The sequence below is a fragment of the Solea solea genome, chromosome 17, assembly GCF_958295425.1.
Source record: "Solea solea chromosome 17, fSolSol10.1, whole genome shotgun sequence".
NCBI classification, from domain to species: domain Eukaryota; kingdom Metazoa; phylum Chordata; class Actinopteri; order Pleuronectiformes; family Soleidae; genus Solea; species Solea solea.
The window spans coordinates 16,529,261-16,555,750 of record NC_081150.1 but is presented as its reverse complement, the minus strand read 5'-3'; the positions used below and the strand labels follow the sequence as shown (position 1 = coordinate 16,555,750).

Here is a 26,490-nt window from a genome sequence, read left to right as displayed (position 1 = left end):
CCATCAGTGTGATATAAGATATACTGGTCCAAAGTAGGTGTGCACTGTGCAGACTAGTCATTGACTGTAACTATGTCCTCTAAAGGGTTAGAGGTTAACCCTTAAAATGGCTTGATCAATTCACATAAAACATCCATCCGTCTTCTACCGCTATGTGGGAAGGTCACAGGGGGGGGGCTGGTGCCAATCCCAGCTGACATAGGGCGAAAGACGGGGTACACTGTGGACAGGTCGCCAGTCCATCACAGGGACACATGGAGACAAACAACCATGCACTGTCTCACTCACACCTATGCGCAATGTCCACTTTGCCTAATCCCACGAATCTGCATGTTTTTGAACTGTGAGAGGAAACTGGAGAACCTGGAGAAAACCACAAGCAAAATTAACCAATACATTTTTTATTAATAATGTTTTTCTTTTATTGCCAGTTTTTATTACAGCAATAATAAAGAAAAAAATTAATAAATAAAGGGAATATTGAATAAAAAATATATAAACAGTGGCCTGTCTTATAGAGGAATTGTCTTGTTTGGTGATTGACTGATGTACTGGCTGCTGTAACTGGACACGGGCTTGTGAGAGTCCTGAGTGTTTTCCTCAAATCCACGTGTCTCAGCCATGGCCCTATTTATTTCCTGTGAAACTCAAATACAAGCCAAACCACATTTCCCATGATGCTTCTCGGGGAAAAGACGCTGAGATCTATCGGGCACTCTCTGGGCTTTGTAGTTTGTGAATAAAAAATATTATCTTGTTAAATTACGTCAAAGTCGTTTAATAGAGTCATTTAAGATCATAAAATCACAAATGGGTGTTTTTGCTTTTGTATGAATTGAAAAACCGGAGAGAATTGTTTTTTCTTGGCGAAACAGTGGGAAAACTATCTCGACCTCCACATTTCCCAGAAGCCCCGGGAGTGTGACGCATGCGCACTATGCAGCGGAAGGCTCGTGCGTGGAGTGTAGTCACGTGGAGACGGCGCGAGAGTCCACCTCGGTTCTGTCCAAACAGAACGTGAAGCTGTTAGCTGTCTGACTGTTGGAGGCGCCGCTCGGTGCTAAGACGATTCATGTTGTTTTTTTAGCCTCCCGTCTCTTTACATAAGACCATTTTGCCGAAGAATGAGTGATAACGATGACATCGAAGTCGATAGTGACGTGAGTATGGCGACTTTTCGTCTTTCACGGACGTTATGTGTGTGTATTCCCTTTGCTAGCTGGCTGATTTTAGCTGAACTAGCCTCTCAGCTAGCGTTAGCCACCAGTAGCTATTTTTGCTCGGGACTCGAGCTAATATAAAAGCAACACTATCATTTTATTCACTTTTGCTTCAGCGCATTGTTAATACGATACATTATTTGTGTTACTTTCTAGTGACCTAAACGAATCAGTACGTTTTACTGAACGATTATGGCTACAATTGTACTTTTTGTTCTGTCTCTTTGCAGGAAGACTCACCGAGATATCACAATGTGGTGCGTAATGCTGGGGGGGATTTTGTCCAGTGTCTTAAAATGTCTCACAGCTGTCGCAAAGTTAATCTTATCCATCTCAATCTACATTAATTTATGTTGTATTTAATTGATTGGTAATATTGCAGTGAAGTGGAGGTGGTTGGTACTTGGAAGATAGCGTGAAAGCGTTGCTCTCCCCCTCTCTCTGTGTACACGGCTATATTTGAATTAACATTTGTACACGGAAACTTTTCCGTCCTGTAAAATGTATGTTTTATTACCATAATTGCAGCAGTTATCGTTAGTGCGTTGCACCCCCCCCCCCCCCTCCAGTGCGTGCGCGGCCATAGGAAGACTGTGACACGACGTCTATATTTAGACCAAAGCTTTATCCCGTTTCAAAGGCTTTTTATGTTGTTGTTGCATGATTGTTTATATTAGTCTCTTGCTATATTACGCGCCTGATTCGTCGGTTCTTTTCGCCGCCTCACTCCACTATGCTATACATTCCGGGGATTCCGCGTATGTTTTGGAAATCACACGAGTGTAGATCACGTCTTTTAAAAAGAGACTAGTTCATTTGATATGTGCATCGTCCAATGCGAGGCTGCTGCGGCCGCGCCTGCATCGCCAAGTAAAGCCTTCGTGTCAGGAAGAGGTGCTTCGGGATGTTTTTCCTGTGTTGCAGCCAGTGATTAGAGCCATCTTCTCTCTACAGGCCACTGAAAGGCTGGCAGCCCTAAATGAATGACGTATAGCTGCATCTCACCAGCAAGAAAATAAAACCCCCACACACACCGCGACGTGCCCGATGTGGTTAATGCACAGACTGCCGTTTGTCACTACACAAGCAGAATTTGTTTTTTTAAAAATTTAAATCATGTTCATTTTAAAAAATATGCATGTGCATCTTCACTGGCCACTTGATTTGATTATGACTGTCAGGTCAACGATATCACAATGCTCAATCTACTCATGCACATGACTATGTATTCATGAAATTCTTCTAATTAATAAGATGAATATTAATTTGAGCTTTTTTCTGTCCTCTAAAACAAAACTGCTGTGTCGGCACAGCCGAGCCGCAGCTTCTACCGACTGGAAAAACAGCAAGCACTGTTGTATGTAGGCATGAGATGGTTTTATGACATTGCACTCTATTGCCATTACAGTAGCAGTAGTATATGTTTTCACACAACATTAATTAAATCCTGAAATACAACATATTCATTATATGTTAAATCCATTTGCGCTATTAAGTTGCCGTAGTAGATTTTTTCGATTATAAATGCACACTTAAGAGAAGGGAAAAAAGAGAAGAGGAAAAGCCAGTGTCACGTCTTACACGTTTACACACTCACACATACAGTGAGCGACTGTCAGCTCATCTGTTTAACAAACACACACAAAGAGATGGACACAGCCAGCGACTGTGTGTCTAGTCCTGTGTTTACTTTAGACGCACACCTCTCCTCTATGTGAACTCTTGTAGGTAGTTCGCAAACGTGCATTTCAAGGTGGCGTTGCTTTGAACTGGGTGAAGAGTGTTGTGTGTAGATATGAAATCACATTGATTGCTTGCACCGCCCACAGGGAGAGCAGTCATGTTAAGCTTCATGCACAATTGCATCGATGCACCTTAAAAGCTATATTCAACAACCCGGATGCATGATTGACATGAAGATAAGATATAGGCTTTTTTATTTGAGTCCAACATTTGACTTCAAAGCATTTGTCAGCTCAGTTGCAGATCGGCTCAGCGAGGTGGCGATATGCCAGCTTTCAACACGTTAGGATTAAATATTTTTACCTGACTTATGATGTTGTAAACAAAAAACTACTTTGGCCGAGCTTCATTGCGCATGTTTTTCTACCATCCCTCAACTTCATATATATTAAATTAATTCCATAATCCGTCACTTAATTTTGTTATCTGGTTGTGTTAGTCCAATTTGGGAAATGCAGTTATTACAGTTTCAGTGGGATTAACATGTTCAATTTTAAAAGTCTGTGGTTTTAGTTGGACCTTTTCCTGAATGTGGCCTTAATCTGCAGATACTTGGATATGCCTGAACGCCTTTGCTCATAAAAAATTGCTCTGCAAATACTACTATTCAATTGTCGTATTCTCCAATTAATGAAGAAAAAGACTGGAAAATGTAGCCCATCTGTCATCAAAATGTACATGAAGTATTCCTTTTTCCACAATCCCATTTTTTTGCCAGGTGTTATTTACACTCATTTTCCATTCTAATAAAGAAATGCATTTTGAAGCACTGATGGTCTGTACATTATTGCAGACATTGAATGTAATACTAAAAGTAGGTGGTGCAGATACGCCTTTCTTGGTGAGATAAGAGGAACACTCCCAGAAAAATGGGTAACGTGTATCAAAGACAAAATACTGTCCAGCATTTTTATTTGTTGAGAGCCATGCATATTCACTGAAAAGGGACATCACACTAACCTCTATGATGTGAAGGGTAGTTCTGCTTTTGTTGCCTCTGGTGTAAGATGGTAGTGATGGTGAGGCCACAGGCAGCTGGTTTTCCAGGTTTGGGTCAGTCAGATTTGAGTAGAGCTGAATCTTTGCAAGGATCCTTTTCAAAGCCGCTAGATAACCATCTAAGCAGCAGGTGATCCCATACACTAATGTAGACTTCAGTGCATATGTTTGACTTATTAACATAGAGCAGGTTGTATGCAAAGTGACCAAATACACAAACAATTTTACACACTCCAGGGCATTAGAGTTATTTGCATGGGTTTAATTTCCAGCTTATATTCTATTATATGTTCTCTTATATGCCAACGATGTTCCTACTCCCGCCCAGTCTAATGTTGTTGAGTTCTCCACTAGCATCAGGCTTTCATGCAGAGAATATGAGACGACCATCAGAAGCAGCAGGTACCTGCTCTTCCACTCTGCACCTGAAATCATATCAGGAAGAAAATGTGACTCCATTGTCTGATTTTCTTTTCAGGGCTGTGAGGGCTTTGATCACCAATTCTGATTTTACAAATCACACCTGTGCCATTTCAGTATGTGATCCATGATCAGATATTTTTGAGTACGGCCATATCAGAATCTGTGCAGCTTTTTATCTTCAACTAAAGAGCTCTGTCCTCCAGATCTACACGTCACTCACTGATTTGCTGCGATGAATTCCCCCCAGTCGGGGATCAATACAGTTGCACATCTCCTTCTCACAAATATGGCCTTTCCCCGTTGTTGTTGTGACACTTAAGGTTAGGAATGCAAACCTGAATATCAAATCTGATCCGTCATGAGTCAATCTTGTGTCCTAATTACTCACAGAAAGCAGTTGCAGCCATGGAAAATTGGCCACCAGACTTTTTTTTAATTGCACTCGCTGTCGATGCCGAGAGTCCTGCATTTGTTTATGCCAGAATTTACAGAGGGAGTGGAGTCATGCTCCACTGTGGCTGTTTGTATGATGTAAGGAGGCACATGGTCCTGGTGGATTTATGCCTCCTGGTTGGTTTGTGGCTTTTTGTGCAATAGGCGTAGCCGTCACCATGCCAGCCAGACTAATCATAAGACAGATACTGTGTGCAATATGCAGGGAATTTTTATATATATATATATATATATATATATATATATATATATATATATATATATATATATATATATATATATATATATATATATATATATATATTGTTTGTTCGAGTCACACTGAACAGTCTCTCTCTGACCCTGTGGCACGTACACGGCGTGCTTGTCCAAACATGCAAGGTGTCTACTGTTTTTGTTGTCATCTGTGCTGTGGACGGACTGAGTTTCGTGATAAGTCACAACCACTCGTGTCGCCCTGAAACTTGGTTTGGAATATTTAAATTAGGGCTGGAGTTGCGCTGATGTCTCAGCCTGACAATGATGTGGATTAGTCCATAATAAGATATGACAGGAGGCTGTGATAGTTAATCTCAAAAGAAACAGAACAGGTTGTTCTCCAGCCTGGCTCTGGTCATGTGGTTTTTGGCAGCCATCTTGTGCCTTTACAGCCTGATTAGAATGCAAATGTGTGAAATTTGCAGCGTGTTGGACGCTGTCAGTAGGAGGAGGATGTCTAAGGTGAGGACGAGATGTTTTGAAAGCGGAAAACTGATTCAATACACATTCTAGACATTAAACCAAGAGATGAGGGCGTTAATCAGTTACAAAATTGATTGCCAGCTATTTTAATAATCAAGTATATTAGCTGTACGTGTAAAATGCAAAGGAGAAAATTGTTAAACACACATTGGTGTTTTTTTCTTTGCTCAAAAAGCCTGACTGTTAAGCTGCAAGCAAATACACGATAGTACTCTGACGTCGTCTCAGTAAAACGTTGTCATTATATTAATAACAATGATGTGTGTTTTTTTTTTTCTTGACCTTTTTAATACGGGGAGCCCTGTCAGGCTATTAAGGTGTTCACGGTGTCTGTCGACAGAAATGAATCTGTGACATTTCAGATTGATTATTGGCCTCTGTGGCCACCTTGGTGATTAATTTCCACTTCAGTTTGTCTCATTATTCACTTACAGGTTTTACTGAAACCTGACGCTTGCACAGTAGAGCTCAGGAATGTGCTTAGTTTTTACTTTGACTCTAACCTGAAGTGATGACGCTGGAGTTTTTCAGCAGTTTATTTTGGTGCATACACAAACTCATTCTTATTTTTCTGTGTTAGTTAGTTTTTGCTCTAAATATATAATTAGTTTTTTTTGGTCATGAATGTGGACTTGTTTTAAGCTTTAAAAATATTTCTTTGTGCGTTGGTCAGACCTTTTACATTGCAGTGCAGCAGTTTTTGACAATTTCCAATGGGATTTTATGATATAAACGTGAATATTCCAGTCACAAATTAAAACACCAATATTAACTGCTAGATGACTGAACTAATGCATTTATGTAGTTTTTTTTTTTTTCAATTTCTTGACGTTGCATGTATTTCAAAGTGAGCTGTTAAAAATTTACTTAAAAGCTCAGGATGTCAGCCAAACAATTAGCTGATGAAAGATAAATACAGATTAAAGCTGCTCAGTTTTGACTGCATACTTCACTAGGGCTGATATCCATTGAAACTTGATAGTTAAAACTCAGTTCAGAATATGCAGGCCTAGAAGAGCATCAGACCATCCAAATTAACATCTGCGTGGTCCAGGAGAGTGCTGTAAACACAGCTTGGCCTTAGATCCTCTTTTGAAATCCCTCTTGGCTCTTTAGATAAAAAAAAAAGAGGTTTTATGTTGTTTTTTGTTGTAAAAATAAAGGACACAAGCAAAATATGTCACCATAGTATCTTAAAAGCAGCATGTGGAAGTATTTCAGGTTCTGCACCATAGATATCAAAGTAACAAGCTAATCTGTGGCCTCACCTGTTGTAAAAAAAAAAAAAAAAAGCATTTATAACAGTATTTATTGTTGCATTATCGCCTAAGTCTTTTAGAGATTGCGAAATGAGTCGTTTCCAGTTTTGCTTTTAGTATTTTCTTGATGGAGACACAGCCGACACATTTCTCTGTAGTTTACCTCCCTCTCTTGATAGAAAGTTATAGATTTAACTAAATGTGTGTACTGTACAGGTTTGGGGGATTTGAAATGATAATGACAAAAGCACAGTGTTTTGTTGTCGTGAAAGGCCGAGCAGGACTTGGCAGCAGAGCGGCTGGTGTAGGTTTGACCACAGACGGCTGGACACCCACTGTCCTCTACCCACGCTGCTCCGCTGCCCGGCTCAAGGCCTTGTGACTCTTGTCATTGCAGGCAGACAAACGGGCACACCACAATGCGCTGGAGCGCAAACGTAGGGACCACATCAAAGACAGCTTTCACAGCCTCCGGGACTCTGTTCCCGCCCTGCAGGGAGAAAAGGTTGGTAAAGCCCAGACTGTAAGTTCCACCTGCAAACACACACAAACACACACATATATTATGCACCCACTATGAATGATGATGATGATTGCGTTTATTTTGATAATCGTTATTCTGCTACTGTGTTTGCTAAAAAAAAAAAAAATCTATGACGCGTAACATTTGTGTTGAATATAAAATCCACTGTTGTCCTCGTCGGGTGAATGTGTTGCGTGTCAGTGGAGGGAAATAGTTGGACTGGGAGGAGGGCAGATGGTGGAAGAGGGCAGATTGGCAGCAGCGAGACAGTGATGCAGTCTAAAGACTTGGACCAGTGTCAGGAAGTTATTATGAGGACATTTTTGTTGCTCTCTTCCTGTTTTGACATCCAGGACTTTGAGTGTTGGAGCAGCTTCAGTAAGCGGGCACTTAGTGTTTGCTTTTCTCTTAAAACACTAGTTTCAGGATTAACACGCAGCGAGAAGGGCGGGGACTCATGGGATGCTGTATGAAGTGTCGGGTTGCAGCCGCTGCACTCTTCGACCCCCCGCCCATCTCTCTCTCTCTGTTAAGGCTCCTTCTGCTGTTATAGCTCTGACTCTGAAGTGCTGCATTCATACTACGGAAACTGTCTGTGTCCAGACGGGTGTTTCAGCGCCATATCTGAACTAATCTGGATTTAAGATTTAGATATTAACTGGCATGTGACCAGCACACGTCAGTTTTTGAACCCGGGCGTTCACATGTCACCTGTAACCAGGCACATGTTGGAAGATACAAGCTGTCAATCATTCTAGTGGGCTGTACTTTACTCTGTTTTCCTCTAAATAGGAAATCATGATCTGACTTCCATTCAAATGGGTTTCTTTTTCCAACTAGCAGAGTCGCCCCCTGGTGGCTAGTTGCTACTCCTGTCCTATACAGACTCTATGATAATATCCCAGCTTGAAACTGGGAAATTAGAAATAACAACCAATGAGAATGATGACGAGGTTAAGGTGTTAGCATCATCATCTTTTACCTGCGATTTCATCAATTCTCGGTCTTTGGGGCTTAAACTTCTTCCAGGCTAGTGTGGACAGCATGTATTACCGTAACAAGAGCTCACCCTCAGGCTTATAAATTTGTTTTGAAAATTAGAGGCAGGCCTTTGTGAAATAAAATTTACACAGTTACAAGTGTCAAATTTCCTGGCCGATCTCCTTTCATGACCACTTGGGTTCATATTTGATAGCCAAAATAATAGTCACACACATTGAATAGAGTAATAAAAGCTCAAACAACTCGGGTCAGTTGTTCATTTAGTTGATTTAAAAGGCAAAGTTAATTGAGTAGTACTTTTTGTGTCATGGCACCGACCCACAACCGGCTGGACCCAACGTTCCTTCGAGCCATTGCGGACGTACTTGCTCAGGCTTTGACGACGGAAGTGTCATAATTCACGTGCATCAGTTTGTTTGTGGTGTTTCAACAAAACTGCAGCAAATCCTATGTAAGGGACTGTAAATATTTGATGTCACACTTGTATTTGCTGTTAAATAGCCGACAGCACTACTTGTGTTTGCTGTAACCGACCCAAACACTCTGTCAGTAGAAGTAGTCAAATGTGGTTCCTAGATTTCCCTCCTGCCACCACGTCCTCCCTCTGCTCTCTGTGTGTGTGTGTGTGTGTGTGTGTGTGTGTCGTGTCATGGTGTGTGCGGATGGATGAAAGCGTTAGAAAATGTAACACAGATCAAGAAAACTTGCGTCATTGCTACAGTGTTTGCGTGTGTCACTAACCGCAATCTACCAAACAGGCGTCACGTGCTCAAATCCTAGACAAAGCCACAGAGTACATCCAGTACATGAGGCGAAAAAATCACACACACCAGCAGGACATCGACGACCTGAAGAGACAGAATGCACTGCTGGAGCAGCAAGGTAACAAAAGTGAGCACTCATGGAACTGGAGATTTTCACTTGTTGTACCTGTGGTTTTCAGAACCAAAAACTGTAAGGGTTCAAGAATGCACCAATAAATATTTCAAGGCCTAAATAGACATGGGTCATTGAAAGTGCTTCAATTTTGTGCAAGAAAGAAGTTAAGTAAGAAGTTGCTATTTAACTAAATGTCTCCCTTGTTAGACTACGTAGACAAGGCTAGGTCTGCAACTAAGGTATTTTCTTGGGTAATCGTTCGGTTCATAAAATGTCTTTTGTCCAAAAACCAAACATTTAAAAAGCTGAAAAATGGCTAAAAACGCAGAACAATACGTTCCAAGAAAAATGACAAACACTGAGTTGAACCAAGATCCCAAGGACAATCACTTGTCCATTTGAATTCATTTAATTTGCAGCACCACCTACATCTTGACAAGTTGCCCTCCCATCTTAATCTGTATCAACACATTCGGCCCAGGAAAGTCCTTGGAATTTGGAACCCCAGTGATTAAACGTGAGCCTCGTTGCTCGTGAGATTTGGCTTCTTCTGTGTGCGAGGGAAAATGAGAAGTCTACATTATGCATCTTAGTGCATCTGTCCTTCCATAATGAGAGAAATCTTTAGGCGTCTCTTTGTTTCTGGACAATTCAGCTTCAGGCTGGAAGTAAACTCGTTCCCCCCCTTAATAATGATGTAGACATGAGAACGTACTGTTCCAACGTCAAGAACAAGCAACTTAAGCTCACACCCACTGTCACGGAGTCTCTGCTCAACTCACTTTGGTAATTTAGCTCTTCTTGACACCTAAAAAAAATTGAACTGTAGATTATAATCTGCACATTATTACACTGCATTTAGGGGGAAAAATAGCCGCAGAAACTCTCTGAGGAAACAGTGAATAGTGGAACAGAAAATGGGGAATGACTCATCTTTGCAGGTTCAGTTAAACCAGAACGTAACACTGCAGCAAAATCCTATCGCTCCACTCGATTAATGATGCTGATTTTGGGACATTAGTATGTGGACAAAAACTACCCCAAATAACAAAGAAATCATTCAAACTGAATCATTTTGGTCTGTGGACAAAACGGGACATTTGAGATCACTGTCATTTTGACGTCTTCTACAATTATAAAGCCCTAACTAATCTATTTAAGTGAGAAAATAATTGACGGATGAATCGATAATGAAAATAATTAGGTAAAGATGAGCTGCACTCAGTGCCCTCTGCTGTACCACGTGGTCATTACCTCAGCTCGGTCTGCTGCGCTTCTAGGCTGTTTATTTTTATTTTTACTTTCCTTCCCCAAGTTTGACTTCCCTCTCGTTGTCTTCCCCCCGCAGTCCGCGCTCTGGAGAAGGTGAAGGGCTCGGCCCAGCTCCAGTCCAGCTACTCCTCGTCCGACAGCAGCCTGTACACCAACCCCAAAGGCAGCGCCGTGTCCGCGTTCGACGGCGGCTCCGACTCCAGCTCCGAGTCGGAGGCCGAGGAGCCACCCAACAGGAAGAAGCTGCGCGTGGAGGCCAGCTAGAAAGCTGTGCAGCTCAAACCACCACCAACACCACCACCACCATTACCACCACCATCATCATAATCATCCCCTCCTCCGGCCCAAAGCTCAGGGTGGCGGAGCACAAGGGAGGGCGAGAGGAGACGCAGCCTCCGAAGCTCTTGAGGCTCAATCGACGAAGAAAAACAACCACCTCCCCCCCTCTCGTGCCAACAACTATCACCCGCAGCCTCCCTCACTGTCCGTCTGTGGGTGAGTTCACTGGAGACTCCTCACCCCCTCCATCACAATCCTCCCTCCATCTTTTTTTCTTTCCACCCTGCTCTCTGCGAACAGAAGAGAGGAAGCCAGCAGCGTAGGAAGACAACTGCTTCAGTTTCATCTAGAGAGCTTCAGGTTTTTCTTACCCCTCTCTATTTTCGGGCTCTGCATCAGTCCCCCCCCCCCCCCCCACTCAGCGCAACATCAGTAGTCCGAATACCCAAAAAAGAGGCAGCTTGGCTACGTAAAGACTTGATGCTTTTTTTGTACCCTCAATAAAGCCCCTCCTTCTCCTCTTCCACGTACCTGTGTTGACTGGGAGGGGAGGGCACACCAGGCGTACTCCTCCAAGCACTGCTATATTATTATTATATATTTTTCTTTTTGTTTTTGTTGATTTTGAAAGATTAAAAAAAAAACCTGTTTTGAATTCAAACACACACACCTAGACACAAGGTCCTGGAGAAGTTTACCTTTTTAAAAATTTAAATGAAATAATAATAATGATAATAAAAAAAACCTTTGTAGATTATGTTTTTTTTGTTTTAGTTTTTATTTCCACTGAAGAATGTGAAAAGTGCTATCCACCTCAGGCCCACTGGATCACAGAGGTTTTCTGCCCGACATGTTTGTTAACACACAGATTAAAAAAAAAAGAAAAAGAAGAAAAAACGACAAAAAAACAAACTCCTTTTGTTGAGAATTGATGTTTTGGAAAGGAGAATATTCCTAAAACTTGTACCGTATTTTGTCCTTTTAGCTTGAAGTAGTGAATGACTTTAGGTGGCTGAATACGTTAGGCATCTCGTTTTATATTATATAATTATAATTATTATTATTATTGCGGAGACAAAGACGAAGCAGAAAAAAAAAAAGGAGCATTGATTTGATGTTTTCAAAAATATGTTATGCATTTTGTAGTAAAATCACACAAAGTCATGGGGAAATTATTTGTCACTTGTAGTTTTCCTTAAAGGCTATGAAATATTAATAATAATAATATTAATAATAATAATAATAGGTATTGAATGTCAAACGGTAGAGTTTTCCCGTCTGTTGCAGTAAAAGGAAGCAGAAATCGAGTCCCTGTCGATGTTGTGCTTTAAACAGTTTAAAAAATCAAAAAAATCAATGTTGCTGATCCTCCCCCCGACCCACAGGCAAAAAAGAGAAAACATTTTTTTGCTTGTCTAGGAAACGTGTGTGTGTGTGTAAGTATGTATATTGTTTCCATTTTATTTCTATTTAGGAGGATATAATTAGTGTAATAGGTCTTTTGTTTGTCCGATTCCATTCCATGGAAATTACAAGTATGTTGTACATACTGCCAACAATTGTCTTGCAAGTTGAGGCCTACCTTTACTATGAGACTATAAAATAAACTATTTTATCCTTTAACATGTCCTTTGTGTGTCTTTCGTTTTTTTATTCCAGGGTTGTAGCACGAATAATGGATCAATTATTTGATTCTAAAATGAAATGCAACTGGATTACGAGAAAACGAGCCTTGTAATCCTGAGATAACAAAATGGAAAAATCCTCGAAGGTGATTAATGGGCAGAAAATAAAGATTTGAACTTCAGATCAGGCACTTTGCACTTTGAAGAATTTCATGACAATTTAAGCTAAATTTTACCCAAATAAATACAGGAAAACTGACTGTATTGGAAAAAGTGAATCTAACAAATAGTGTTAAGCTTCAATTCCCTTAATTTTTAAGGTCGTTCACAATTTACACAGCGAGAATAATGAACTTCTTTCGACAGCTCAAAGCAACCCTGTAATTTATCCATAAATTTGTCCACGTCAACATTACAGTTTACAAAGCAACTCAAATTAAAAATAATTTAATTTGAACCTAAATAACTACATTGAGATTGAATAATTTAAGTTATTTGTATGATTAATCTTGCAGCCCACACTTTGCAAATCACTAAGTTAAGGTGTCTGAAGTGTTTTCTCCTTGAATGTGACCCTTAAAGTAATTCCATAACAACGTGATGACAAGTGCTATATAAAGTTTTATTAACGTCAGTCAGAGCGAAACCTTGAGCAGTTTCACTTTCATTTCAGAGAATCTAAACCACGACAGGCATCGCAAGCAAAACAAAAAACAAATCTAGCCGCATGTGAAGCTGCTCGCACACAACCGTCAGAGACAAGGAGGGAGGACTCTTCAGCTCTGGCCCTCGCGTCTGCCCGGGGGTTCTCAACAGTGGTTCCCGGGCTCGTCCACCTCACGCCTGAGCCGTTTTTCCTGGTCTCGAGTCCCGCTCCCTGGAGTCGGCTGCTTCACGTTCAGTGACGTCGTCACCTCCGAGGACGAACTAGGACTGAGGGTCAGCTGATCCTGAGGCGGCGGTGGACGCAGACGCTCCCGTCCTCTGCCTGTTGTCCTCGGGGACAGGAAGGCGGTGAAAGTGCTGCAGAGCCCGAGCCACATTGTCAGGACAGATGTTGTAAACGGGATGAGTTGGAGCCTAAAAGTGGAGACAAAAAAGAAAAAAATCTCTATTTAGTTTTCCCTTTATTTAGATTTTAGCCTGTTTACACACATTTACATACAATTTCTTGCAATCACTACTTTGTTTACTTTATCTTTATCCATTTGCTTATTTTCCTGCAGTTTTTTTAGGACTTTATTAGTACATTTACTGTTTATTTATAATATTTTATTCCCTATTTACCTCCAGTTTTTCATATAAAACTGAAAAACACCTGGGCAATAATTAAAAAAATAAAGGTGTACGATGATAATAATTCAAATCATTTTTCCCAAATCTTTATATTCCTGTTTCCTGAATCTGATTTTATTGCTGATTTTGTCTAACACACCTTTGTCCGACCCCTTTTGCTCACGATTATGAGATCAATAAAGCCTAATCTGATCTAATCTAGCCAGAATATATACTGTACACCAAGAATAATCCAGTGGATGTTGACTGGACTGAACCGTTTAGAAGTTGGTGTTTAAAAAAAAAATGCTGCAGTCATTTTTCAGCAGGTGGCAGAGTCTCTTTTCTCTCTCTCTTTTTTTTTAATACTAAAAATAGGAAGTTTCTGGAAGTAATCCACCCTCATCTATCCTCCCTCCCTCCCTCCCTCCCTCCCGTCCTCGCTGCAGCCTCACCAGTCTGTTCTCCTCCGTGCCGAGGATCATCTCATGATGGAGGTCCATGTTCCCAAAGTGCTGAGCGATGGAGAGGCCGCTCAGGCAGTAACACGTGTGGTAGAAATCTCTGGATCTGCACACACACACACACACACACACACACAAACACAGAGAGAGAGTACTCGAGTGTGAGTGAGTAAAAACATGTGAGTCACATTTAACAGCCGTGTGTGTGTGTGTGTGTGTGTGTGTGTGTGTGTGTGTGTGTGTGTGTGTGTGTGTCCAGATGGTGTCGTACTGACTTGCCAGGTTTATCCAGGAGGCCTCCTGTCGGGTTCTGACAGCAGAGGAGAATGTATTCCTGCAAAGCCTGCTGCTCAAACATCCACCGCTGCCGACTCAGCTCAGACTCTCCTGCACACACACACACACACACACACACACACACACGTTTGCACTTCATTCATAGTGAGGAGGACCCTCGTAATATCTCGTCTATTTATTGGTTACGATCCCTAGTTTTATGTTTTAGAAATTCAGATTTCTTTTTATTGTATTGCTGCTGCTTTTGCACAATGATAAGTAGGTTTTTTTTTTTTTTTTTAATTAAGCGTCGCCTGCTGTCCGAGACAAATGTCCCAGTGGGACAATAAAGTTTATCTTGAATCTTGAATATTTCAAGAGGACATTAAACCCTCAGCGGAAATCTAACTTAAGTCCAAACAATGATTTTTTTGAAGGGTTTTGAAGAATAAAAGCAGCAGAAATGACTTGATAAAGTAGTTATAAAGTGGAAAAGGCGGCGTACCTTTTTTGAACAAGGCTCTGTGGAGCAGAGGCAGGAGTCCAGCCTGCCAGAAGGAGTAGCAGCCGTCCACCAGTTTGTTACAGCGACCCTGGAAACCTCCCTCGAACCTCATCTGTCTGCTCACCACCCACCGCTGACAGAGAAACATACGTGTCATCAGAATACAAACAAAAACATTTAAAACGTTTTAAACGTACGAGGATGTCACACATTTTTTTTTTTATGAGAAAAGCTAGATCAGTGTAATTAGGGCTGGAAAAACAGTTTTGAGTGTTTCTCTGATTTTTCTGCTTCTTAAATGTGAATATTTTCTGGTTTCTTTGCTCGTTTTGACAAAGAAATCATTCAAACCAAATGATTGTGGTTTGTGGACAAAGATTTGAGAGCTTTCTGGAGGCTCCACCCTGTTTGTGTGGTATCAGTTGTTTTACTTTATAAAATCTGGCTCTGTGGGTCATAACATTGTGTTCTTCTTTTATCACATCCACATGTTTCTGCTCCGTGCTATGGCTGCACTCACTGACACTCAGATATTAACACTGTTGTTACTTCTACTTTACTTAATCAAAAGAGGGAGATTATTTGTATTTAATGCATGTTTTTTTTTTTTGTTTTGTAACCTTGAAAACACAAGTTTTTAAAACAACTGACCAGCAAAGCTTTGAGATCCAGCACGTGTTCATTCCCCAGGATGACGAGCGCCGCCGTGCCACAGAACGTGTAGCCACCGTGGGCCTCTAATCCTGGCACTCCACTCAGACCGCCCTCCCAGTTCTGACACCTGGACACACACACTGTTTACGCACTGTAAAAACATACATGTTAACATGTTTGTCCCACTTTCAGAGTGTGTACTTAAATCAAATGTATTAAAAATGGGACTAAAACAATTAGATAAGGCATAGAAATGTTCAACTGGTCCACCAGTGACAATTCACCAGTGACGATTCACCAGTGACGATTCACCAGTGTCGCCCCCTGGCTTTGACCCGTAAATAACAGCAGCACAGTAGAAGAAAATAACAGCAAAATCCATCATACTGGAGACTTTTTGGACTGAGGCTTTAACAACATTGTTAAAGCCAATTCAAATCCAATTCAAAGGTCCAGTGTGTCAAATTTAAATTTAATTTACATAGATTCTACAACACATTTAGAAGGGCAGAGCGGGGTGAGAGGTATTTAGCTGCAACATCGCCTATAAATGTTGCTAAATTTTAAATTGCTATCTATCTATGCGAACTAGCATCTATCTATCTATGCTAACTATCGTATAACTATCTATCTATCTATGCTAACTGTCATATATCTATCTATATAGGCTAACTAGCATATATCTATCTGTCTACGCTAAATAGCATATATCTATGTATGCTTACTAGCATCTATCTATCTATGCTAACTGTCATATATCTATCTATCTATCTATCTAGGCTAACTAGCATATATCTATCTATCTATCTGTCTAAGCTAACTAGCATCTATCTATCTATGCTAACTAGCATCTATCTATCTATGCTAAATATCATATATCTATCTATCTAGGCTAACTAGCATATATCTATCTGTCTATGCTAAATAGCATATATCTATGTATGCTTACTAGCATCTATCTATCTATGCTAACTATCATATATCTATCTATCTATGCTAACTTTCATATATCTATCTATCTACGCTAACTAGCATATATCTATCTATCTAAGCTAACTAGCATATATCTATCTAGACAAGGAATGGCACTCAAAGTGCTAACGACTTGCATCTTAAGACATTTTTTTGTCCGTGGATGTAACGGTGTACCTCAATTAATGCTTAATACTAACAATCGAAAAGGGGCCATATTGCCACCTGTTGTCGTGGAGTTCAACAACACATTTATTCCACACTATTGTTCGTACACTGGGACAAAGACATTAGTCAAACATTGTGACAAACAGAACCGTTCTTTAATGAGAATTTAAGCCTACTCTGTGACCTTAACCTTAGACCTTTGGCCATCCCCAATCCACACAGTTAATCCATGAGTCCACTTGTGAACACTTGTGCTGAATGTGAAAGAATTCCCTTCAATAATCCCTGAGATATCGTAGAGATTGTTTGTTTGTACCTGAGGATCCAGTTGGTCGTGTCCTCAAACAGCTTCGGCGTGAGGATGTTTGTGAGCGACGCTACAGAGGCGGCGCAGTACGCGCTCCTGTGACGGAGACAAACACAGACGAAGATTGTGACACACTTTCAGGTTTAGATCATGACATCGTCAACCCAGACTGAGATTAAAGCAGCAATGATATATCTTCGACTTTTTTTAAAAAAGTCGAAGAAGAGAAGATTTTGCACAAGATTTCCCACATGTGGCCCCAATCCTCTCCTCTTCTGTCGTTGGATGGATTTCACAGAGACACTGGAGGACGTCAAAAACACATTTTCCAGGATATTTCATTTTAATTTCACCTTGTGATCTTTCCAGTTCAGTCTTAGGCAGACAAATTAAAAACATACACATTTAAGATATGAGAGAGGGAAGTTCCCCAGTCTCTCAGGGCAAAGAACAAGGCTGACATTGTTTTTGTTGTTTTTTTCATGAGACTTGGATTATACATCATGGAAATGGAAAGTGATTTGTGAGGCTGTGAAACACATCAAAGTGCACAGTGAAGCTCAAGACACGAGAAATCCACACTACACGAGTATTTCTCCTCACATGGAACTGGAGATTATTAATAATTCACACAGAGAGGGGAGGGGAGGGGAGGGGAGGGGAGGGGAGGGGGGAGAAAAAAGGCAACAGTTCCTGAAATGTCCTACTTATCTGACGTGAATTATCACTGTGAAATACTTTCATTCCTTATCAAAAATATAAACATTTTAGCCTGTGTTATCTTTCTGTGTTTTGTACACAAAGGGCATAAAACACAAGGGGAAGAGAGCACAGGCCGGAGGGTGGAGGAGGTTTTTCTCACCTGACGTCCACCTCGCCGCCAACGTGCATCACAAACGAGCCGTCTGGCTGCTTCACTGACCACAGGAAGTCCAGGAGCTTCTCCCTGTGGAGGGTCAGCAGAGATAAATGGTTAAAGTGAGAGTATGTGGAATTGTTTATTTAAAAAAAAAGTGCTTCAGTCAGCAGCTGCTTCATGTGAATGAAAGTGGGAAAACATCTGCAGTTGCGGATCACTGTAGTTACGGTAACGGCTGTAATTAACTACATGCGTGAAGAGCTCTGCTTCCGTGCTCGCAAACTGTGATAACGTCATAGTTATTATGATGGGGCACGGGCGGGGAAAAAGGCAGTTGCCCTCGAGAGGGTATAAATACACCAGTTAATAAATTCACACGCAAAAACGACTCAAAACATGATGTTTGATGCCACCAATGACACCGCCGCCGTATTTATCTTATGCCTCGGAGGATTTCATCTGAAATTGAACAACCTCTTAAGTTTCAGAATTGCCTTTTTCAAAGATTAGTGATGCATGGAAAGTAAAGCACTTTGGTGATTTGTGTGAGAAGGTATTTTGAACTCATTGTTTTTAAACAAACTATTATATTCGGTTGGTTTTACATTCATATGCTGCTTCGTGGACTAACTTCTGTTCACTAACTGTAAAAAGAACTCTGTGCTCAGTCGATTTCACTAATTAAACCATGGTTGAAAGCACCACGTTTGAGATTACGGCTTGAAAAGAAATAACTGGTATCACTTTATTGCTGTTAGTTTCCATCTTGTGGCGACTTCTCTGTCATTACAAAAAAATAACACACGAGTGTCCATCTGTGAGAGCATTTTTTCCCCTTATGATACAGTGGAAAATTCCACCCACATAAAACTTTTGGACTGTATCCATCGATCCAACAAAACATCTACGCTCGCTCTTACCTGACCATCCTTCATAAGCTCCCTTCACTCCTCGTATTGATTCATTTTAAAACTTATCACTAGGTTTCTGAAGACTACACTCAAAAACAAACCTATGTTTTACTTTTGTTATGATCCAAAACCTTTTATTTACATTATGGAGCTGTTATTTTAAGCCAAATGACATCAGTGTTTGTTTGTGTCTGTCTTGGGGTGACTGCGGTCACGTGACCAGGACTGTACCTGTCTATAACATTGTAGGCCTCTTCTGTGCCGATGATGCAGAGGGCGTTGACGGCGGCGTAGGTTGGCGCCAGGTGGGCGTGCTGTCCCGGTCCCCCGGCGAAGCCGCCCGTCTTACTCTGACAGCAAGCCAAGAACTGACACACGCTGCAGAGACCAGAGCAGACGTTAATAAATATGCATTTTCTAACCTTTTTTTTTAATCAAAAGCAATAACACCATTTTGGATTAACAGGAAAAGTTACCTCACTCTATTTAAAATGGAAAAGGAGTGTGTTTCTGCAATTGTGTTGCAGCAAAATATTCACCCAACAATACGCCCACTAGGTGAAGCCTTTTTACTCTTAAGTTCCGACTCAGTTCCACGTGACATGGATTCCACAAGACGCTGGGAATCTGTCGACATGCGCACGCTGTACGATGCCAATCTCTGCTCCTTCCTTTCGTCCCAAACGCGATCCGTTGATCTGATGATTAATTGATTTTCCTGTCGGCTCGTCACAGCCTGGCCCGTCGTCCACCTGTGACCGCTCTCATTCTCACTGTGATGTGATTTTGTCTGTCAGAGCTTTTCACCATCATCCTGAGAAACATCCCTGCTCTGCTGTGTGTGTGTGTGTGTGTGTGTGTGTGTGAAAAAAATAAGAGCAGCAGACGTCTGAGCGACCTCCTCCTCATTGTCATGGCAGCACAGGGACAAGTGGAAGGGAAACTGGGCTCGTAACCGGAGGGTTGTTCAAATTACGGGACAAGTCAAGGGCTGGGGTGCCACTGAGCACGGTCCCCAACCACCATTAATCCCCAGTTTGTTGGAACTGCACAAGGATGACATGCAATTCGGTGAAGAGTTTCTCATTTTATGGCCAAAAGAAACAGTCTTTTTTGACTTTTTAGTTAAAAAAAGAAAAACAAATCAACTGAATGATGGCTCTGTTCAGTTCCTATAAATCAGGACATGCGCCCTGAAACCGAGCACGCCAAATGGAACTCGGCCATCGTTCATTTCATTGTTTTTATAACACCTGTGATTTTCCTACTGTGACCTATCAAAATGGCTTCTGTGCAAAGGGCCCACTCTGGGTTGAATTGCAAAAAAAAGAAAAGAAGAATTCCTCAACAGTGCCTCTGTGTATTTGTGTGTGTGTGTGTGTGTAAGGACTGGCACTGGGCAGTGCCAGCCGGTGTGTTGGCAAGACTGCATTAATTATGAGAGCGTGGGTTGGCAGCCTGGCGTCGCTATTCACTACAGGGTTCTTCAGAGTGTTACTTTCAACTGGCAACAATTTAATCAGGCGACACGGTGGCGGACGGGATATCAACACGGCAGCGTCAACTGTCCCTTATAATCATCCACCTGCTTAAAATGCTGCCTGTCACAGTTATCAGTCAGAGAAAATTTTGTTGTACGTCTTGTTTTGTTTGTCTGATTATAGAGAAAGATTAAGACGTTAAACTACCGATTATTTTGTAATTGCTTAGTTGTTTGGTCCAGGAAAATGTTCTCCTCCAAATGATGATGTTCTCAGATGTCTTGTTTTTTTTCCACAAACCAGAATGATTCACTTTCAATGATTTCTTTATTATATGGAGCACAAAAAACAGGAAAAATCCACTATTAAGAAGCTGAAAGAACAGAGAGTTTAGTTTTAACTATAAAAAAACAACACTGAAACTGATTAATTGACTAATCAAAATAGTTGCTGATTAAAAGAAATGATTGAATAGTAATTATATTACTTATACTCTTTTTTAATACTGTGCAAAATTGTTTCCATGAAATATGAGGTTAAAGGTACTTTAAGTAGGATAATAGTCTCATGTCATGCAGTATTGTGCTTAAGTTTGTCTATTTTGTTGCTTTTTCTATCACTTAACACCATCAGGAAGACATTCAAACAGGATATGACAGTATAATTTTGTTTCAATATAACAAAGGCTTATGCACTACACACACACACACACATAACTGCTATCAGATAAATGTTTCAAAACCACAATTAAATTGGCTATTATCTGACAGTTATCGTGATAATCACCAACATCGACTCATTTGAGACGTCTCTTATTGTGACAAAAGACACAAATTAACATCACAATAGTCAGTGTGCGTGTGGATTATGTCTGTGTGTGTGTGTGTGTGTGTTCATGCAGGTCTTAGTGTGTGTGTTTGTGGGCTCATGTGAGTTCAGCATCAGGGTTAATATCACTTTTAAACAACCACTACTAACTCATGTTATTGCAGAAACTGTGAAGCCACAGCTGCTGCAGCTCATTATCTCTGCATTGTCGGAGCTTTCCAGTAATTATGAGAACAATGCACTGGCAGTAAATAATATTTGGCGATGCACAGGCTTTTACTTGGGCCCCTCCCTTGGTAGAGGTTTGATTGCAGGAGTGCGTTTCTGTGTGTGTGTGTGTGTGTGTGTGTGTGTGTGTGACTCACTCTGAGGCGACAGCAGAGGGAACAGGCTCCTCTAGTAACTCCAGACTGTGAAGAATCCAGAAGCAAAGCCATGGTCTGCTGGCGTCCAGACACTAGATGTACAGAACACGATCAGGCGGACATTAGGTGACCAATTTCAACAATAAAAGAAAAAGTGTTTATCACACAAACAATACTGTCGATTATCCATTAACGTGTGGTTTATGTTTTCAATTCATCATTTAGTTGTTTAATACGTAACATGTCAACAAATGTTTATCTGTGTTTCCAAAACCTGGAAATTATGCAGTTTTAATAATGTCTTTTTTTTTTTTTTTTAATATTCACATTTAAGAAGCTGAAAAACAAGAGAGCTTGTTAAATGATTTGTCAAAATAGTTGGCAAAACAGGTTATCAATTTACAATCAATGAGTAAATCATTGCAGCTTTAATATTGTCACATTTATGATACAATTTGCTTCCTTCGCATGCTCTAAATAATGTTAAATCCTTCAATACTGCACACATTCACAACACGGCACAGAAAAACACCCTAAAAAACATCATTGTTTTCTATCCCTCATTAATTTCTGGGGGGAAAATATTCACACACAAACACAAAGAGAAAACAATAGAGGAGAAATTCCTGAGAGCAAAAGTGAGAATGGAAATGTGAATTCATTGGTCCGTGAGTGCCACTGTTCTCACCATCAGCACTGTTTATCGTTATTACGAACACACTGTGACTAAAGCCACCTGTGATAAACTCGGCCTGAGGCAGAGAACTGGGCCATCTATGTGTCACCAGTGTCATCCAGCACACAACAGATGTATCATCACATGTGAAAAGGTGTGAAAACGTACCTCATAGGCGTCGGATAAATGGCGTAAGCCCTTCTTGAGATACTGGTAGTGCTGCTCCCGCAACAACGTCGGCCTGAAGAACAAAAGACAAGAAGAGAGATCAGAAAGATAACAATACGGACGTGTATTATTTTTATGTTTAAAAGCTGGATTTTACGACACAAACACAGAAGAACAGTTACACCCACGTAAAACTGATGTATAAACTGATAAAAAAACAAGAAGGAAGGAGCAGCAGCAGAGAAAGAGAGACAGAGAGTGGGAGAATAAAGAAATATGTGAAAGAGCCTGGGGGAAAAAGGAGGGGAGAGCAGAGGATTCAAAATCTCCTTCAAACAGTAGAAGGTAAAAGTAGAATTAACAGTTGTTTCCTCATAATCAATTTACACTGATATGTACAGGATCTTTGACCATATTAAACACTGACTTCATGAGGATGCCACGTTTGCTCCTTCAGTGCATCGTTCATCTACATCTAAAGCTCAGCTCAGTCAAAGACAGCTGACGCTCCCTCCCTCCCCAGCACCACCCACCCAGTCGTCCTCCTCACTTCCTGCCCTCGGCACACAGCGTTCACTTCGGTAATTGTAATTACACTCTCTTTACACAGGGAAAGTCACAGCTCGCTGCTCTCTGGGGTTTCACTGCATCGGCTTTTACAACAAAACAACGCCGTGAAGGGAGCACGGGAGCAGAGCTAAGCAGCTAAAGAGGGCCAGTCCGCCCACTGCCGATTCACGAACCTGATGAGAATTGAACTTGAACGTTTAAATGCCGAGGGGCAGACGGGGCTGCAGATGAGCATACAAATCAAACAAACCTATAATCTCAGTCACAAGCTGAGCAGAATAAATACTCTGTAATAACACAGGCTACGGGATCGTACAATTTCCACCTCTGTTCATCTTGCACACAGATATATGTGAAGATATCTGTAAAAAAAAAAATGAATTAAAACACTAGGACTGTAGCTATCACGAATGACAGCATGCACGTTGTCAGAGTTGTATTCTTGAATACTGGATTCTGACTCATCAAATCTAATTAAATGAAAGCCCAGATTGTTTGGCGCCGTTTTAAACTGACACAAATTGACACACTGTGGTGCAAGATTAGATTAGCAACTTTTAATGTCAAGCTTCAGTTCCATATTTACTGTGTTATAGAAAGAAAACAAGAAGGAGCATGACCACAAGGAACACTGTCAAATTATGTATTGCCATTTTATTTAAACTGCCATAAAGAACTAAGAACAGTCAAAAACAGCCCTTGCTTTGTGTTCAGTGAGCTGTTGTTCAGCCTCTATTTGGATTAAACAAACCCGTGTTTTCCTCTTAATCACTTACAAATCAAGCATTTTCAAATCAAGTGTTTCCTAATTAAACCGGTAAAATGATGGGCAGCAGAATCGGAAAAATAATCAGCCTGGATGCTTTTCTCTCACGGCAGCAATTAATCTCAAAAAAACATCCACTTATTTCTCAACTGTATAACGATGTGTTGACGCTAACCTTTTCTCCCGTCTTCCTTCACATGGTAAAAGCTAATTAACACCACTGATATTAGTATCATATACCATCATAGACCACGGACTAGATAAACACCCCCCCCCCCCCCACTATGGCTGCTGTGTCGGTGACATTCAGGTTCAGGCAGTTGTCATAGAAATGAGATGAGTCAGCCCATTAAAAACAGCGAACTGATGACAGGAGCAGAGCATGTGGGCTGATCTGCACAGCATTTAGATAACAGTGATAGCAGAAGCCACATCCAACTGACAAACAGCAGGTGTAACTGTTTCAGAATAGCTCTCTAATGCGATGGGGAATCTTAAAAAAAATATGGTGATTACAATATCTGACCAATTAATCAACTCCTACTGGATACACTGCATTGAATAAATTTCACAAAGCAATTTCATTTTCCACCTTGTATGAAGACCCCCCTCCCCCCTTCTCCATGTATCCCTTAATGTCAAACTTATTGAGTGTGCTATAAATAACAAATGTGTAATTTCCGGTTAGTTTACCGTCATTTACACTTCTGCTGTGTTTTGAAAGCTGAGACAAGAAGTGAAACCAATGTCTTCAAGACAGATGTTTCTCGAATGTGAAAGTGGTGGAGTGACTACAAAGCAGGGGCTAACACATTTAATGCTATGACATAAATTGAACAGTGCGGCAGCATAAATTCTGGTTTAAAAAGATTTTATTTTTCCACAGAGCTGAAGTTTTGGTATAGAAAAAGGGAAACAAATTCAGAAAATCCTGTGTATAATCTCCATGTGTGATTCTGTAGAACGGAAGGCGCTGTTTAAGATACAGCACATGTACGCTGTAAAGACTTACTGCGGTAAACTGTGTATTTGCTTGTAAACACTCAGGACCTCTTCAATGGTGGATTCCACCTTTTTCTAATGAGGAAAAACAGAAAGGCAAGAAATTAGAACTATATAAATATAAATTTTGAACTATATAATACCATAAAATCAGTCTATCATTAGTTAATCACAGATATAAAATAGCACCTTCATAAAGCATGTGTAACACAATTAGTTATAATATACAAGCTATGAACTGTATGTTCATTTCCAATCAGTTTTTCACATACAACAGATTTGCATGTCTGCAGTGATGACCTCTGTTGTTCAGAAAGTGGCTTGATATGAATATGATTGAGATATTAATAAAGACGAATCAAAACATAAACTCATATTTCTTGTACTTAATGATAAGACCAGTGCCAGTACCACCTGAGTAAATATTGAGCTCTTAAAGTGACATCATTATCACCCACGTTCAAATACAGTGGTGACTTTTCACAGGCGTCAGATTTATTTTATTTATAATAGGATAATTTATTCATCCTCGTCTTCATCCTACATACTCATATACTTCTGACACTGGTATAGTGAGATTAAATTAGATGGATCTTATTATTATGTTGTTATTTGTTTCATTGTCTACACACTGGTCAAAATTCCTCAGCTCCACTACGATCACACACCCTGGTATAAACAGTATTTCTGATTTTCCTCAAAGTACCACCACAGGAAGCTCACGTACTGCTGCTGGTACACGTGAACAGTTTGAGACCTATGGGATTAGACAATTTGCTTAATCAGTTACAAAAATGTCTGTGTGAGGTTGATAATGAACTTATTTGTTGATTAATTCGCATTTCAGGTAAAAAAAAACAAAATTGTCAGACATTCAATGTTTTATTTATCTCAAATGTTATAGGTTATAATCTTTAGTTTAGGACAGCAATCTGACAGGGTGAGATATTTTTTATCTACTTGTGATTTATTTTCAGATCTAAGCATTTTATGTGGCAAAGAAATTAACTATTTTATCAATTAACTGCTGAAGAAAATACCTAACGGGAAAGAAATAGTGGTGTAAAATGACAATAATAGTCGCAGTTTGAGTGGTAATTTACTCTACACTTGTAGAAAGACATATTTAAGACCCTCACGTGAAAATACATTAGCTACAGATAGAAATGGATTGAACTAATGTTTTTACGAGTTTATATCAGTGATTTTGTCCGCAGTGTGACGTATTTTGAGGCATCTCCCACCTCTGCTGTGTCCTTCCACACTTCATTTAAACTTAATCCTCTTAAGCTACAACGCTAGCTACGTAACGGTGAACACCACCGGTATGATAATGACCACGAAATATAATTTATTTTTTAACTTATTGTACGGATAACTTTGTGTGTGACGGTGACAGTTGGTTGACCCTCTGTGACACTTTTCCATCCAAGAAGAATCAACGCTAGCTGGGTTAGCTAACGGTGCTCACCTGCTCCCGAGAAGTCACCGTGTTCACGCCGTCATCCGAGAACATCTGTGCGGAGTGTCGCTCACCGAAGCACCGCAGTGGCGCGGGTATACCGTCCATGGTGGCGATACTGAAGCCCGTTACCGTTACACTGAGTAGCCGGGGAGGCGGTGGTTCTGTGGGTTCAGAGTGGTTTGTTTTGATTATTCGCTCACTTTCCCTGGAGTCCGCTCACTTCCGGCTGAGGGTGGAGTAGGCGGAAACTACGCACACGCCGCTACGGCGTCTACAAGGGAACAAACTTGTCTCATGCCTGTAGTGCGAATATATTTATTTTATTGAAAATATGAGTTTATGTTAATGCGCTTTAAATCA

The 26,490-nt window shown here is 40.6% G+C and overlaps 2 protein-coding genes across 8 annotated transcripts; one reads left to right on the top strand and one right to left on the bottom strand.

The window, feature by feature from the left end:
• The first annotated feature begins 959 nt into the window (after positions 1 to 959).
• On the top strand, positions 960 to 12,416 carry max (myc associated factor X). 7 transcript variants are annotated; one of them, XM_058612738.1, is made up of 5 exons: positions 960 to 1,160; positions 1,451 to 1,477; positions 7,236 to 7,343; positions 9,122 to 9,254; positions 10,591 to 12,416. In XM_058612738.1, exons 1-5 carry the CDS (start codon positions 1,125 to 1,127, stop codon positions 10,776 to 10,778), a joined length of 492 nt encoding a protein of 163 aa, XP_058468721.1. In that variant the 5' UTR covers positions 960 to 1,124; the 3' UTR covers positions 10,779 to 12,416. The 7 variants fall into 7 exon arrangements, with proteins under 7 accessions (XP_058468721.1, XP_058468724.1, XP_058468719.1 ...); XM_058612736.1 differs by having other exon boundaries at positions 963 to 1,160; positions 7,236 to 7,361; XM_058612739.1 differs by having other exon boundaries at positions 965 to 1,160; positions 9,122 to 9,245.
• Positions 12,417 to 13,019: 603 nt separating this feature from the next.
• fntb (farnesyltransferase, CAAX box, beta) lies at positions 13,020 to 26,367 on the bottom strand. Its single transcript, XM_058612735.1, has 12 exons — positions 26,137 to 26,367; positions 24,676 to 24,740; positions 22,328 to 22,400; positions 21,484 to 21,575; positions 19,041 to 19,187; positions 17,902 to 17,985; positions 17,049 to 17,135; positions 15,590 to 15,719; positions 14,939 to 15,071; positions 14,433 to 14,544; positions 14,149 to 14,263; positions 13,020 to 13,498 (listed from the first exon to the last, which is right to left on the bottom strand). Exons 1-12 carry the CDS (start codon positions 26,233 to 26,235, stop codon positions 13,346 to 13,348), a joined length of 1,290 nt encoding a protein of 429 aa, XP_058468718.1. The 5' UTR covers positions 26,236 to 26,367; the 3' UTR covers positions 13,020 to 13,345.
• Between the last annotated feature and the right edge of the window lie 123 nt (positions 26,368 to 26,490).

What these genes read in the sequence shown, in the direction of transcription:
- max (XM_058612736.1), top strand. Translation starts at nt 1,125, where the DNA reads ATGAGTGATAACGATGACATCGAAGTCGATAGTGAC. An exon ending in ACATCGAAGTCGATAGTGAC is followed by an intron (nt 1,161 to 1,450) that starts GTGAGTATGGCG and finishes GTCTCTTTGCAG; the next exon opens with GAAGACTCACCGAGATATCA. An exon ending in AGGTTGGTAAAGCCCAGACT is followed by an intron (nt 7,362 to 9,121) that starts GTAAGTTCCACC and finishes TCTACCAAACAG; the next exon opens with GCGTCACGTGCTCAAATCCT.
- fntb (XM_058612735.1), bottom strand. Translation starts at nt 26,235, where the DNA reads ATGGACGGTATACCCGCGCCACTGCGGTGCTTCGGTGAGCGACACTCC. An exon ending in ACGACCAACTGGATCCTCAG is followed by an intron (nt 15,720 to 17,048) that starts GTACAAACAAAC and finishes GTGTGTGTCCAG; the next exon opens with GTGTCAGAACTGGGAGGGCG. An exon ending in TGGATCTCAAAGCTTTGCTG is followed by an intron (nt 15,072 to 15,589) that starts GTCAGTTGTTTT and finishes TTTCTCTGTCAG; the next exon opens with CGGTGGGTGGTGAGCAGACA.